At 44.0% G+C, this 15,784-nt stretch overlaps 1 protein-coding gene across 1 annotated transcript; it reads left to right on the plus strand.

The window, feature by feature from the left end:
- The first annotated feature begins 3,211 nt into the window (after window positions 1-3,211).
- Window positions 3,212-5,399, plus strand: LOC109978007 (E3 ubiquitin-protein ligase TRIM21-like). The gene has a single exon (XM_020627602.3). It carries the CDS (start codon window positions 3,326-3,328, stop codon window positions 4,970-4,972), a length of 1,647 nt encoding a protein of 548 aa, XP_020483258.2. The 5' UTR covers window positions 3,212-3,325; the 3' UTR covers window positions 4,973-5,399.
- Window positions 5,400-15,784: the final 10,385 nt, after the last annotated feature.

Below are 15,784 nucleotides of genomic sequence, written 5' to 3' on the forward strand. Positions count from 1 at the left end.
CCACACAGGCCTGGTGGTGTCAGACCACTCCTACAGGACTCTCCTGCTACACTGCTGCAGAAACAACAGGTTTCCATGTAGACCTCTGACTGCTGCTATGACACACAACGACCACTAGATGGAGCCCAACATGAAGAAACAAGAAGTGATCAGTTCTGTTCTGCTGCCACAACAAGCACCAAACTCTCCTGATACATGAGAGTGACTGTAATAAATGAACTCGAGTATCTTATTCACAAAGAAGATACGACGACTTTAATGAGACTCTTCCTCTTCTCAGATCAGATCAGATCAGTCTATTGAAGCTGGTATTTCACAACAGCCCTGTGACTCAGAGGGAAGAAACAAGCTGCAGTTAGAGGAGGAGCCACAGCTGAGGGAGGAGAGCTTCAGCGTCACTCTGAAGAAATGAAACTTAAAGTTTGTCAGGGTGTCGACCACGCAGCCGTCCAGAAAGGTCTCCGTTTCTCTTCAAAGAAATTAAACTAACTTCATCCAATCTTTGTCAACGACACAGCAGAGTCTCTGCAAACACTGGTGAGTACAGCTGATCATATTTACACTTTGAACAACCAGGATTTACACTCAACTCTTCATTTCACTCTCTCTTCATACTCCAGCTTGTTAAACTGTGTGTGTGTGTGTGTGTGTGTGTGTGTGTGTGTGTCTGTAACTGAGATTCATTCATTTGGACTTGAATTCATTTCTAACTTCCTGATATCGTTGTTGTTCACTGATAACATCCTGCAGCCAAACTGAATTCTATTTCCTCTGGCTGTTTCACAGTAAAAGCTTGACATGGAGAAACCACAATGAGGCTTTTAATTTGAAGGAAGCAGAGAAGGAAGTGAAATTTGTCAGCAAAGATTTGTCAGCAGTAAAATCCTACACTAAGAATCTGTCTGCATAACAGCAAAGTTCAAAATCAGCTGTTTCACCAGCAGAGGGCGCTCTAGCTTTACAATGCAGCAACATTGATCTTTGTTGTTCTCAGCTCGGTCAGAGTTAAAAACTGCACATTCATTCAAGATTACTTCACCAAAGGGGCGCTGGTGGTGCAGTGGTTAGTGCGCGCGCCCCATGTATGGAGGCTATAGTCTTCCAAGTGAGCGTCCCGGCCTTTCTCGCATGTCATTCCCCGCTCTCTCTCTCTCCCTGATTTCCGACTCTATCCACTGTCCTATCTCTCAATTAAAGGCACAAAAAGCCCCAAAAATAATCTTTAAAAAAAAAAAAAAGATTACTTCACCAAATACTAAAAGAACATGAATTATTTCTGTCCCATAATTTGGACATTAGGAGTTGTTGGACAAAATACAGATACAGCGATATATTGTCGTCCTGAATCGTGAAACACAATTATCACATCACTGGTCCAAACCAGGGTGACCACATGTCCAGATTTGACCAGGACCGTCCCCTTTTCAAGTGTCCCGAGTCCCCACAAATATCTACAAAACACTAGTAAGTCCCAGTTTTGAACAGTCCCTGTCCCGGTTTTAACCGACCAAAACAACACACCATGCTTGTGACACTGATTTGTCTGTACATGTGTCAATCAATCTCGGAGTTGCAGCTGTCGCTTAGCTAGCCTAGCTTATCATGCTAACGGGACCTGCTGGGTAACGACAGGTAGGCGAGCTGTCATACTGAGAGGAAGTCAGCGTTTTCCAAAGAGCTGCAGGAGAGTTACAGCTTCCTTTGAAAAGTACCAGCCAATGAATAAGCTGCGTTTTACAATCTACTTCAGTCAAGCAAACGCCGCTGGCAACCAACTTAAACGAGCTGCTCAAGAGGAAACCTTTACCTGCCATCGTGTGTGATCAGTGCAGGTCACCGATCTGTGGATAGATGCATGTGGGTTTGCGGTAAAATTAAAGTGTCCCGATTTGGAGCTTTAAATATATGCTCACCCTATTGTTTACATCCAAGCAGTAGAGTGAGGAGAGAAGGCCCATTAACGAAGCTACAGGATCAGCTAGTGGCTGTTGGCTGCATTACACCTTAGACTCCAGCATGGGGAGCCAACATATGAAATACACACAGCCATGTTTACACACAGCCTTCTTCCAGGAGTAAACGTTGGTGCGTATGGCTGCAACTGCTCTCAGAGAGATCTATATTTCTGTTTGTCTGATGCTGTGCTGCTGTTGTAATACCATCTGAACTACAGCTCACTCCGCCAACATTTGTCAGAGATCGGTATACATGACAACCAATAAAAATCCAGCCTCATCAGCCGGACAAGTAACCTGTTTCGTGATGCTCTCTCCGCTGCCAAATCTGTATATTTTGCTAACCTCATCAGGTCGGTTGAAGGGAAAACAAGAACTCTGTTTTCCACTGTAAACACCATCTTGCGACCACCTGATATTCTCGCACCTATACTCCACTGCCCACTGTAACACCCTCATGACCTTTTACAATGCGAAAATCGAAAATATTCATCAGCAAATGTCCTCCATAAAACATGTAGCAGACAGTCGCTCTTTCCAGCCTCTTCAGTTTTTAACTCCTAACTAATGATGATATTTCTAGTATCATTCAAAAATCCAAATATTCGACCTGTAACCTAGATCAAAGCCTGTCTACCCTCTCTGTCCTCTTTAATAACCGACATCATCCAGGCCTCTCTCACTTCTGGTCTTGTTCCATCATCTTTCAAAAAAGCTGCAATAACTCCGACAGACTAGCTTCAATCGGATTCACTGGCACCTCCCTCACCTGGTTCAAGTCATATATCTCCGGTCGCACTCAGTTTGTTCATCTCAAAAACTTCAGGTCGCATATCTCCCCAGTCACTATACCTTCAAATAAAACACACCAAAACACATTATTATATATTTGCCTATTCTGTCCCTTCTTATTATTGCTGTTTGTGTTTTTCTTTAGTTGATTGCGTTCTTGTTTTAACCTTTGTCTGTAAGGGGATCTTAAGTGACCTGAAAGGCGCCCATAAATAAAATGCATTATTATTATTATTATTATTAAGTACAAAATATGTGTTTGGTGGATTCATAATTCTGTTGCAAACTAGCGATGATGACGTTTAAACGTTTAGTCGATTAACCCGGCACATGACGCTGAGCACAACATGCAGAATAACCTCAGCAAATCGAGTCTGAACTTTAGAATCAGGCCTGCAATACGCATGGTTTTTTCATTCTTACCAACACAGGGCTCCACAGAAGGATGTACTCGCATCATTAACTGAACATCTGTAACAAACTTTGATCAGTCAATCCTTCATCCCTTCTTTCCAGTTTCCAAACAATAAATCATGTAAATTAATTAAATCTTATTCTTTCTTTCACTCTGTGTAGATATGGCTGCTGCAAACTATCATTGGTCTGAGGATCAGTTTCTCTGCTCCATCTGTCTGGATGTGTTCAATGATCCTGTCACCATACCATGTGGACACAACTTCTGCAAAAATTGCATCACTGAACACTGGAACACCAGCGACCAGTACAGGTGTCCAATGTGTAAGGAAGCTTTTACCAATAGACCTAAACTGAGGGTCAACACTTTCATCTCTGAGATGGTTGGTCAGTTCAGAGACAAAGCTCAGCAGGAAGCCAGCAGCAGCAGCAGCAGCTCAGAGCTACAAGAGTCCAAACCAGGAGAAGTTCTATGTGACGTCTGCACTGGACCCAAACTGAAGGCCCTGAAGTCCTGCTTAGACTGTCTGGTCTCCTACTGTGAGACTCACCTGGAGCCTCATCTGACAGCTTCACGTCTGAAAAGACACCAGCTGATCGACCCTGTGGAGAACCTGGAGGACAGGATGTGTATGAAGCACGATAAACCTCTGGAGCTGTTCTGTAAGACCGATCAGACCTGTGTCTGCATGCTCTGCTCTGTTTTAGACCACAAGACACACGAGTTTGTTCCTCTGAAAGAAGAATATGAAGAAAAGAAGGCAGAGCTAGAGGAGACAGAGGCTGAAATTCAGCAGATGATCCAGAAAAGACGACTGAAGATTCAAGAGATCAAACACTCAGTGGACCTCAGTAAGGACGATGCAGACAGAGAGATGGCAGAAGGTGTTCGAGTCTTCACCGCTCTGAAGGAGTCTGTTGAGAGAGGCCGGGCCGAGTTCATCGACACGATCGAAAAGAAGCTGAAAACAACAAAGAAACAGGCCGAAGCTTTCATCAAAGAGCTGGAGCAAGAAATCTGTGAGCTGATGAAGAGGAGCACTGAGGTGCAGCAGCTCTCACGCTCTGAAGACCACCTCCATCTAATCCAGAGAGTCCAGTCTGTTAACTCTGCTCCACCCACCAAAGACTGGACAGAGGTTAATGTCTGTCAACCACTTTATGAGGAGACTGTGAGGAACGCTGTGGCTCAGCTGGAGGAGACTCTCAGTGAAGAGATGAAGAAGTTGGTTCAAGCTGAGCTGAAGAGAGTCCAGCAGTATGCTGTGGATGTAACTCTTGATCCTGATACAGCACAACCTAATCTCATCCTGTCTGAAGATGGGAAACAAGTTCATCTTGGTGATGTCACAAAGAATCTTCCAGACAACCCAGAGAGATTCTCTCTTTGTGTTAGTGTTTTAGGAAAGCAGAGTTTCTCTTCAGGCAGATTTTACTTTGAGGTTCAGGTTAAAGGAAAGACTTGTTGGTTTTTAGGAGTGGTCAGAGAGTCCATCAACAGGAAGGGATTAATCACACTGAGTCCTGAGGAGAGTTTGTGGTCTATATGGTTGAGAAATGGAAATGAATATGAAGCCCTTGATGACCCTCCAGTCCGTCTCTCTCTGAAGTGTCGTCCTGAGAAGGTGGGGGTGTTTGTGGATTATGAGGAGGGTCTGGTCTCCTTTTATGACGTGGACTCTGCAGCTCTGATCTACTCCTTTACAGACTGCTCCTTCACTGAGAAACTCTTCCCTTACTTCAGTCCTAGTCTGAATTATGGAGGTAAAAACTCTGCACCTCTGATCATCTCTCCTGTCAGTGTGAAATAATCAAATACTTCATGTATTGATTCTCATCCGAGTACAAACCATCCTATTTAGTGACAACACGGTATATTTGACATATTTGACAGAATCACATCATCGTGTTTGTTGATTGACTTTATAGTTCAGAGGTTTGTCCTCGTAAACACACAAACTGATTTGATTGATCAGCTCATCATTGAGACGTATCATTTATGTGATAACGTTTATTTTAACCCTTTAAACTTCACTGACTTCCAACTTCAGATCAAGAGGAAAAGACTGTAGAAGACATTAATTTAATAAGTTTATATTTGTCTGAAATGTCTTTGGTGTCTCTTTGACCGAGTTCTGCTGTACGTATTGTTGGGGTTGTATCAAGTCAACTTTGGTTATATTCTTTAATAATTATACTTAATTATTAATAATATAAATAAAATATCATTAAACTATGTTTAATCTCGTTTTGGGGCACCAACCTGTAATCAGGTAAATATAACCAAAATATCACTCAAATCAGTCTCAAATTAGTTATTTAATTACTAATATTATTAATAATGAATAACTATATTTAATAAATTGAAGGCGTGAAATCCGTACACAAAGCCTTCGCACCCAGCTTATATCACAATGTAAATACACCAGTAATCACAAACAACTGCTCTCTTAAATTATAACAGAATTTATTTAAACAAAGCAACATCAATCCAAAATCAATGAACTTAATTAAACAAATAACTATTATAAACTAATCTAAGCAACAAACATTATCAAGCAAAGGCTTGTAGATGAGGTGTGAATGTAGGTGTGTGTGTGTGTGTGTGTGGTGTGTGAGAGAGAGAGAGAGAGAGAGAGAAAGAGGGAAGAAGAAAGGGGGGGAGATGGCTTCGTACCCTCGTGGTCGTTCACGATGGCGCAAACCTAACAGAGACCTGGGTGCGTGCACGTGTGGATGAAAGGGAGAGAGAAGGGGGGGGGAGATTACTTCGTCCCACGTGGTCGCCCTTCCGATGGCACACACCTAACAAAGGCCTAAATGTGGCCTTAAGGTCTAAAAGAGACTGAGTTCGGCCCTACACAATCTGTGTCTCTGAGGCGTCTGGATAGCCGCGAGTGTATAGATCTCTGTGCGTAATGGCGCGGTGATGGAGTTGGTCTCCAGATGTACGTTTACACAGGAATATGTGTGTATGTGTATGTTCGTAGAGGGGAAATAAAAGAGAATAAAAGAGAAATGCGTGCCTGAAGAGGCCGGATCACAGTCCGACTCCAGCGCCACAACTCGGAGTAATTCCCTTCATTCACAGAAACAAACCAATAGCCGAATTCAGGTTAATACAGTTTACACTGGCCTTTCTGATCAGAAGAGTAGTACCCGGTTATAACGCTGTTACGCTAAACACATATAGGACGCAGCGGTCCGAAACAACAAGAGTTTTAAACAGTTAAAACTCAGGACGCAGGTCCAACAAAGATAAAAATTACAGTTTCTGCTTTGATCAACAATTGTTAAAAACACTCTCTAAAGCTAATTCTGCCCAGACCTAATTAAGCCTCACTTGTGAATCGCTTTGTCTGCGATTGGTGAAAGGAAAAGAGTCCGGCGATGGAGCAGATCTTCTGTCCGTCCTGGTGCAGAGGCGTCTGATGGCGGCGAGGGTCCCTTACGGCGAGAGCGGCTTCGTTGGTTCTCCGTCGAGTGGAAAGATGTCCTTTGATGTCCTTTCGTTGCAGGACGGAATAAGACCGTTATCTTTCTGATAATCTGTTATAGTCTGACGCTCTCCGAGAAACTGAGATGCTTTCACTGGACAATCCGAGCTCGGAATTTAGAACACTGCCGGCCGCGGATTACCTGCGCGCCAAAACTTAAAACAAAGGAAGATTGTTGCAGGAAACAGGAGATCTTCTTGGGTCTCCGAGCACCGAAGGTCAGCGCGTGAAAGAGAGCGAGCAATGGAAGTCTTGGAGTTTTGTAGCCTGGCCTGCTCCATGGGGGTCTACCTCAGGTCCCCTCCAATGAGGAGAGAGAGGTTCCGGTCCCCCCTTTACTTCACACGTAGGTGTGAAGTACTGCAGGGGATTCTGGGATTAAGAGTCCTTTTAGGCCTCTTTGTGATCTCAGTGAATAACTCAAATGAGGCTTTTACAGAGGTGCAGGCCCAAGTCCATTGTTTGACTGTCCTAAGCCTGCGTGGCCCAACATCCCCCCTTTGTCCTGAAGAATGGGATTGCGGGTCGCGGTCTTTAGGGCAAATAGGGCCAACAGTCCATGTGTGAGGAGACAAATTTTCAAATAGTTAGTGAGCAAAAAGTCCATACATTTTGAGAGGCATTCGGTCTGGGCAGACACTGAGGCAAAGTCTGGGCAGACTGTCTAACTATGTCTAAAGCTAGGCATAAAACATAACCAGGCATTAGCAAAGCTTTGCTACTCAAGGTGCATTCCTTAACAAAACAAATGAAACAAACAGACAAGAGGAGGGGAGAAAGAGAAGAGTATAAGGTGTAGATTTGTGGGCTAACTCCTAGCCTGGGCAGGAGTAAGCCTGTGGGAAGGTGTTTGTGGCATGTAGGTGTGTAAATGTACATGTACATTATGTGTCTCCCTACCAATGTCAAAACACAAAACAGGGACTAGGAAACATTCATGTCGGTAGAGTGACATTGTTGTGTTTCTAGAATGGAGGCTACACCCCCACTCCTATGTGGAGTCAGAATCGGGTTCTCTGTAAGCGAGGGAGTCCTTAGGGAGCTCGTAGGAACTCCGATTATACCTACCCTTCTGTCTCAGACTACGGCCATCCCGAGAGTTCCGTTCAGATCTGGTAGCGATCAGTTCTCCAGGCTGGAACCTACTCTGTGGTTGAGTCCCACCTTCACCCCCCTGGCTCTGTTCTCTATTCTGCCGGTGATATGGTCTCTTATTCTTAGCACAAAGCAACTTGTTGCCCTCACGTGACACGTGACGTAAGCGTGTCTGCCAAACCGCCTGTGCGAATCTCTTGATCTCTTTCATACTAAGCTGATGTGTACGACTATGCAGGGTGACATCTGAACGCACGCAGCCATGCAGATTGTGCATGAAGATGGACTTGAAAGTTGGGTTCTCTTCCAGACCTGGAGCCTCACGTCCCTGGAAATATGCAGATCTTAGTCGCCAGTAATAATCTTTGGGGGCCTCGTGCTTCTGGTGCAAGACACTGAAAGCACTAAGAAGGGCAGATGCAGGGTCAATGTAGGTGGAGTATTCCTGGCGCAAAGCATTGCAGAGCGCAGAGTACTGGTATCTGATCTCAGGCTGAAGGGTAGTCGTGAAGTTACAGACACTCTTGGAAGTTGTCTTCCAGATCAGCCTGAGTTTTTCTCTTGTGGATGCATCAGGTACCTCACTGAGACACAGGTTAATCTCTCTGAGGTAATCATCGATGCAGAGGTCTGAGTTATCTGGATCAAACCGCTCTACATCCTGTGCCATAGATTCAATGAGCCTTATGCGCATTCTTTGATCTCTGGGTAGAAGGGAGCCATCCCAGTCATCTGAGGTTTGGATATTCCTCAGCTGTGAATCCTGCAATGGGAACCTACAGGTAGCAGGAGGGGGCCTGGTGTTATCGCTGCCTCTGGGGGCTGAGAAGTCACCCCCCTTCCTATGTGGTGATTCAAACCTGTGAAGGTGTGAAAGGGTGTCACAGTTGTCAGAGAACTGGGGCGTTTCCCCAAGGAGCGGGGCTCCACAGTCAAAATCAGGGAAAACTAGACTTATTTCCTCAGTCCTTGGGTTATCCTGGCTGCTCGGTTCTTTACTGAGCTTTTTCAGCAGGGTTGTTTGATCTCTTAAGGGGCTTGGTCCAGGATCAGAGTCATATCCTGACGATATGTCTTGCTCCATGCTTACCTGTGCTCCCTGAATTAATTCAAACATGTCCAACACTTTCTGCTTGGCAGTTTGTAAGTGCTGACTAACAGATTTGTTTCCTTTCTGCAAGGATTGGACCTTTGGTGGGAGTGTCCCCATGAAATCACGGACACTCCTAGCCGTAGTCTTCCAGATCCGTTTCAGTTTTTCATGTGAGGACGCATGAGGCAGGTCAAGGAGACAATGGTCAACTTCTCTAAGGTAGTCGTTAATACTTGAATCTGGGCTATCTGAGTCAAAACGCTTCAGATCTTTGGCCTGAGGTTCTATCTGCCTGGTTCGCAGGCCCTGACCCGAAGGCTGGCAAGGGTCGTCCGATTCGTCTGACGAATCGTAAGCCCTGTGGTTGTCACGGTAGTAGGGTTGTAACCGTGGCGGGGTTTGTGTTCGGCTCAGACGTGGCCGTCTATCGTGGGACAGGTAGCGTTCGGTGCCCAATTGGGCCTGTGTCTCCCCCCTGTCTCTAGGGGGAGTAAAGCCTCTCCTCCTGCGGGGTGAGGGTTCTCTTCGCTCAAAGCGTATTGCGGAACGCGGGGGCCCTTCATCTTTAATCATCCAGCTCTTTACCGGGTGGTCTGAGGACGTGGGCGCTTTTGTGCCTGGGTCGACCCGGCGGTGCCTTCCCCTCTTCTCCAGATCCTGCAACATGTCTGTCTCCCTCCTCCAGGGGCTTGTTTCAGTCTCCCATCCTTCGTCTGAGGTTTCCTCAGCTGATCTGGGGGCTGCAGTACTTATCTGCCTATCCTGAAATCTGGGTACCGTGTCACTTCGTTTCTTCTGTTCGGCCAGTTTGCTGCTTTCATGCAGTGTTTTATTCTCCTCCTGCAGGGCCTTGCAATTTTCCTGCAAGGTCTTTAGTTTATCCTGCATTCTTTCGAAGTCGTCCCGCAGGATCTGTCCTTCTTCTAGTACCCGGGCTAGCTGTTCCCGGTGTATCTCATTCTGCACATTTGATTTGCGCTGATAAAGGAGGAGAATTTCGCCTAGAACATCTGAAACTGTACGTGTTGGCTTCCCAGTTGGTTGATTTGCATATTCAACCAAGCCCTTTAGTTTCTTTTCACATGTGCTGAGGGTGTAGGAGTTCAGGCTGTCGAGCTGCTCTATAGGGAGGTGGATAAGATTAGCAACTATGTCTTGAAGGGGTGGATCGTCTGATCCATAGTGAGCTTTGGCCCATAGTTGATGTATGTCTTCTGCATACATTCTGTCTTTATTAGGGGTGAGCCTGGCTCTGTGGTTGACAAGATCAACTAGCTCTTCTTACTTCTTATCACTAATGCTAATTGACTAGCTATATAGGTTGACACTCTCTTCTAAGGAGAGGTTTGTCAGACCGGCAGCAGTTTCTTGCAGTGCTGCGTCGTCTGATCCAAAAGGAGTCTCAGCCCCCGACTCACCTAGGGTCTTGGTACACAAGAGCAAATCTTATCTAAGTTTCCCAACTGATCACTGCAGTCTATCCTGGAAGATAGGAGAGGGGATTCACACCTCAAGTCCTCAAAGGAAGGGAGGAACTCACACCTCTCAGACAGCTGGCTATGCAACAATGATGAGGTTACACTCTCATCTGGCCAAATGGCTCTCAAACAACAAGGAGCACCACAATCCTTTAGTAGAATACTTCAGGATCAAAATCTAGATTAATGCAACAAATCAAGTTCCTTGATAAAGTCACACTAGCTGCATCATTATGTCCAGTTGTTGTATGGACCCAAAGGGGACAACAGTTATGGCTTTAACCATTAACTAACAACATACAACACAACTAAGCCACAGCTTGATGTCTGCTTTGCTTAAACCACAAAAATTTAAAGAAAATATAATTTTCTTCCGAAGGATCCTTTTTAGGATTTTAAGTTTGGATTACTGTGCATTTACAGTGCAATAAAGCTGGTTTATTGAAGGCCTCACACGGGCCGCCATTTGTTGGGGTTGTATCAAGTCAACTTTGGTTATATTCTTTAATAATTATACTTAATTATTAATAATATAAATAAAATATCATTAAACTATGTTTAATCTCGTTTTGGGGCACCAACCTGTAATCAGGTAAATATAACCAAAATATCACTCAAATCAGTCTCAAATTAGTTATTTAATTACTAATATTATTAATAATGAATAACTATATTTAATAAATTGAAGGCGTGAAATCCGTACACAAAGCCTTCGCACCCAGCTTATATCACAATGTAAATACACCAGTAATCACAAACAACTGCTCTCTTAAATTATAACAGAATTTATTTAAACAAAGCAACATCAATCCAAAATCAATGAACTTAATTAAACAAATAACTATTATAAACTAATCTAAGCAACAAACATTATCAAGCAAAGGCTTGTAGATGAGGTGTGAATGTAGGTGTGTGTCTGTGTGTGTGTGGTGTGTGAGAGAGAGAGAGAGAGAGAGAGAAAGAGGGAAGAAGAAAGGGGGGGAGATGGCTTCGTACCCTCGTGGTCGTTCACGATGGCGCAAACCTAACAGAGACCTGGGTGCGTGCACGTGTGGATGAAAGGGAGAGAGAAGGGGGGGGAAGATTACTTCGTCCCACGTGGTCGCCCTTCCGATGGCACACACCTAACAAAGGCCTAAATGTGGCCTTAAGGTCTAAAAGAGACTGAGTTCGGCCCTACACAATCTGTGTCTCTGAGGCGTCTGGATAGCCGCGAGTGTATAGATCTCTGTGCGTAATGGCGCGGTGATGGAGTTGGTCTCCAGATGTACGTTTACACAGGAATATGTGTGTATGTGTATGTTCGTAGAGGGGAAATAAAAGAGAATAAAAGAGAAATGCGTGCCTGAAGAGGCCGGATCACAGTCCGACTCCAGCGCCACAACTCGGAGTAATTCCCTTCATTCACAGAAACAAACCAATAGCCGAATTCAGGTTAATACAGTTTACACTGGCCTTTCTGATCAGAAGAGTAGTACCCGGTTATAACGCTGTTACGCTAAACACATATAGGACGCAGCGGTCCGAAACAACAAGAGTTTTAAACAGTTAAAACTCAGGACGCAGGTCCAACAAAGATAAAAATTACAGTTTCTGCTTTGATCAACAATTGTTAAAAACACTCTCTAAAGCTAATTCTGCCCAGACCTAATTAAGCCTCACTTGTGAATCGCTTTGTCTGCGATTGGTGAAAGGAAAAGAGTCCGGCGATGGAGCAGATCTTCTGTCCGTCCTGGTGCAGAGGCGTCTGATGGCGGCGAGGGTCCCTTACGGCGAGAGCGGCTTCGTTGGTTCTCCGTCGAGTGGAAAGATGTCCTTTGATGTCCTTTCATTGCAGGACGGAATAAGACCGTTATCTTTCTGATAATCTGTTATAGTCTGACGCTCTCCGAGAAACTGAGATGCTTTCACTGGACAATCCGAGCTCGGAATTTAGAACACTGCCGGCCGCGGATTACCTGCGCGCCAAAACTTAAAACAAAGGAAGATTGTTGCAGGAAACAGGAGATCTTCTTGGGTCTCCGAGCACCGAAGGTCAGCGCGTGAAAGAGAGTGAGCAATGGAAGTCTTGGAGTTTTGTAGCCTGGCCTGCTCCATGGGGGTCTACCTCAGGTCCCCTCCAATGAGGAGAGAGAGGTTCCGGTCCCCCCTTTACTTCACACGTAGGTGTGAAGTACCGCAGGGGATTCTGGGATTAAGAGTCCTTTTAGGCCTCTTTGTGATCTCAGTGAATAACTCAAATGAGGCTTTTACAGAGGTGCAGGCCCAAGTCCATTGTTTGACTGTCCTAAGCCTGCGTGGCCCAACAGTATGATAGTGTTGATAAAAAGTCAAAGAAATCTGTAAATATGTGATTTTGAAACAAAAACTTATAAATAAACTCGTTGTTGAAGACGAGGTCTGAGTAAGTACTGATTGACACGTATGACCCAGAACGTCCACCAGATACGTGTGCTTTGTGTGTCCACTCCCTCATCCGTCAACACCCACAGGCTGAGTTCTCAGAGCGCAGCACGGAGCAGCACCGCCGGACAGCTGGAGTCACCAGACCAAGGAGTTCCCACGGTAATTACAGAATCAGGAGTGACATCGACAGATAACACGATGTATGAGGTATAAAACCGTTATAAACACAACAACAAACACACAGAAGGTCATTGTTCTGAACTCGGGATGTTAATGATTAATCATCTATCGATTAATCACTGTTAAGAATTTAACCGATTAGAAATGTATTCACTGACGATCTGTTTACAGTTTAACCGGTGGTCACATGTAATACCAATTCATACCAAAAGAGGGCGCCCGTCACATTTACAACTCAGAAAAACTGCTGTTATCACTACTAAAGGAAGAAGAGGTGCTGTGAAAAGTGAGGAGAAATGTAAGTGGTCAGCAGAGAGAGTGTTTTCTGCAGCTGGACTTGTTGTGAATAGACTGAGCACACGACTCAGCCCTGGTCACTTAGAGCTGCTCGTTTTTGTAAATAAAAAAAACACTAAGCCGTACATATATTTTGGTGAGTAGAGTATTTAATGCGATCACAACTCACGGCTGAATGTGTTGAAATATTAATTTGCCTACAAAGCAGAATAATTAAGTGTATTGGAAAGATGCTCAAATGGAACCATTCGTGATGCTAACGTTACTCATGCACAAGAACGACAAATGTTTTACAAGAGTGTAAGAGCCAATATGCAAATTATTGATTAATACTAAATATCGAGTTAAAAATGATTAAAATCTAATAACAGTAATTTCATGTAAATTCATAACGTTTAAAATTGTTTTAAAGGCATAATTTAGTCATTTATAAATGATAAAAAGGTTATTGTTTATGTTCTTGGATGTTTGTTATGACAGCACTGCGTAGTTAAAGTTGTGACGGATGTGACGTAATCAGTTTGGAGTCCAATATTGATGGAAGCTACACAGTTTTTTGACCATGCGTTAGACCGTTTGTTAAATCTGTATTTTATTTTGAAGTTTTTTCAGTAAACCTTTTAAAAAGAAGGAAAGCTGTCCTGTCTTTTCGCTCGCGTTGCAAATACTGTGAGTTGACTCCAAAAAGTGGTACAGAGGACGAAGAAAGAGACGGAGTGCCACTACATTTTGTCAAAAAACTAGCTTAAAGGATCAATAAGCTGGAACGTGCCCAGGCGCGGGGAGAGCGCAGCTGTCCGCTCGGGAGAAGGGGAGATAACAAAAGAGAGCTCACCTAATGAAGCCAGCAGAAACGGGTTATCCTTTAAAGTACTCTCCAAGAAAAGGTAACGTGAAACCTAAATACTACCCTCGTGCATTTCCATGGAAGGATGTAAAGCCGACGCAGGAAGATAATTGAAGCCCGTGCCGAAATTAAAGGAGGATTGCAGGAAATAATTCAAGTTGTAGATTCTCCGTGTCAGCTCGTATTTTAAGCCTTGAAACAGTCAATGTGGATTTTGGCCTTATTTAAGAAGTTGTTTGCACTCGTTTTATGAAGAAAAAGTGCCTTAAAGGTTAAGTGCTTTTAAACCTTTGCATTCAACTAGAGCCTTACTCTGCAATATTAAGATGATTGATGAAAAGGAAAAAGAGTTTGGATGTCTTGAGGATACAATGGATTCAGGACGGACACGCAGGTTGACAGAGAAAGCCTTAGAGGAGAAATTGCAAAAAAAATATAGCATTAAGAAGAAGAAAATTAGGAGCTCTCACAAGTAAAAGAAATGAAGTGGACAAAATGATGAGTGATGCTCAGAGTTTACAAGGTGTTAAAGATGTGATGGAAAATGATTTTTCACTCGCTGTAGACAAGTTTAGTTGCCTCAACAATGAAGTTTCAAGCCTTTTGTCTGAAGATGAAAAAACATTTGATCAGGAACAATGGTTTGAACCCAAAATGGCATCCATCAAAGAATTCATAAAAGCTACTAAAACATGGATCGCCGCTGTGCATGAACGCTCTTTTCAAAAAGAGGATAATGCGGAAATTGACCCGCAAGATGCTGTTAAAGCAAGTGACAGTATTTCACAAGTAGGTGTCAGCAATGTTGGACACAATCGTCAATATGGATCTCAAGTAAGTCGCAGAACAGCCATATCACAGGTGTCCTCGACACGTGTTAGACAAGAGGTGGAACATGCAGCTCTGCTTGAACGTGCTGCAGCACAGAAGAAAAGGCAGCAGCTTGAGTTTGAAATGGCCAGAATCAAAAGCGCAAAAGAAGAACTTGAGTTGGAAACCGCATTAGCAGAAAGCAGTGCAAAATTAAAAGTGCTCAAAGAATATGAAAGATCAGAGGATGGTTCCAGTAGCCGTGGTTACAGTAGTCACGCACTAGTAGAAAAGCTAAGAGGTGGGGGCATGAAGCAGGAAGAAACCAGTGTATCGCTTCCTCAGCCAGTTGATCCAGGCTTTCATGCTCAATTGCAAATGTTGCACTCTCAAGTACCAAAAGTGGCTCAACAAGATTAGCAACGCTCAGGCCAACAGAGGTGACGAGATGCTAAAAGTGATGCAAAATCAGAATGTTATCACTGAGCTTCTGGTAAAGCAACAAAAGCAATCCCAGCTACCAACAAGGACATTACTGTCTTCAAGGGCGACACATTGCAATACAAATCTTTCATTAGATCGTTTGAGCACTCAATAGAACGAAAGACAGACAATGATCAGGACAAATTGTACTTTTTGGAACAGTTTACAAGAGCTAGTTCGCAGCTGTGCTCATATGCCACCTAGCAAAGGCTACTATAAAGTGAAGCAACTGCTTCATGATCACTATGGGGATGAACTACAGATCGCCAGCGTGTACATTGATAAAGCACTGAAATGGCCGCAGATCAAATCTGATGATGGAAAGGCATTAAATGCTTATGCAATGTTTTTGGTTGGATGTCGCAACACTATGGAAGACATAGAATTTCTAGAAGAGATGGACAACCCTACCAACTTACGGAAGGTGGTATCCAAAC

Source organism: Labrus bergylta, chromosome 1 (genome assembly GCF_963930695.1).
Source record: "Labrus bergylta chromosome 1, fLabBer1.1, whole genome shotgun sequence".
NCBI classification, from domain to species: Eukaryota; Metazoa; Chordata; class Actinopteri; order Labriformes; family Labridae; genus Labrus; species Labrus bergylta.

Bases quoted from the DNA above. Each gene is read 5' to 3' on its own strand.
- LOC109978007 (XM_020627602.3), top strand. From the start codon at position 3,326: ATGGCTGCTGCAAACTATCATTGGTCTGAGGATCAGTTTCTCTGCTCC.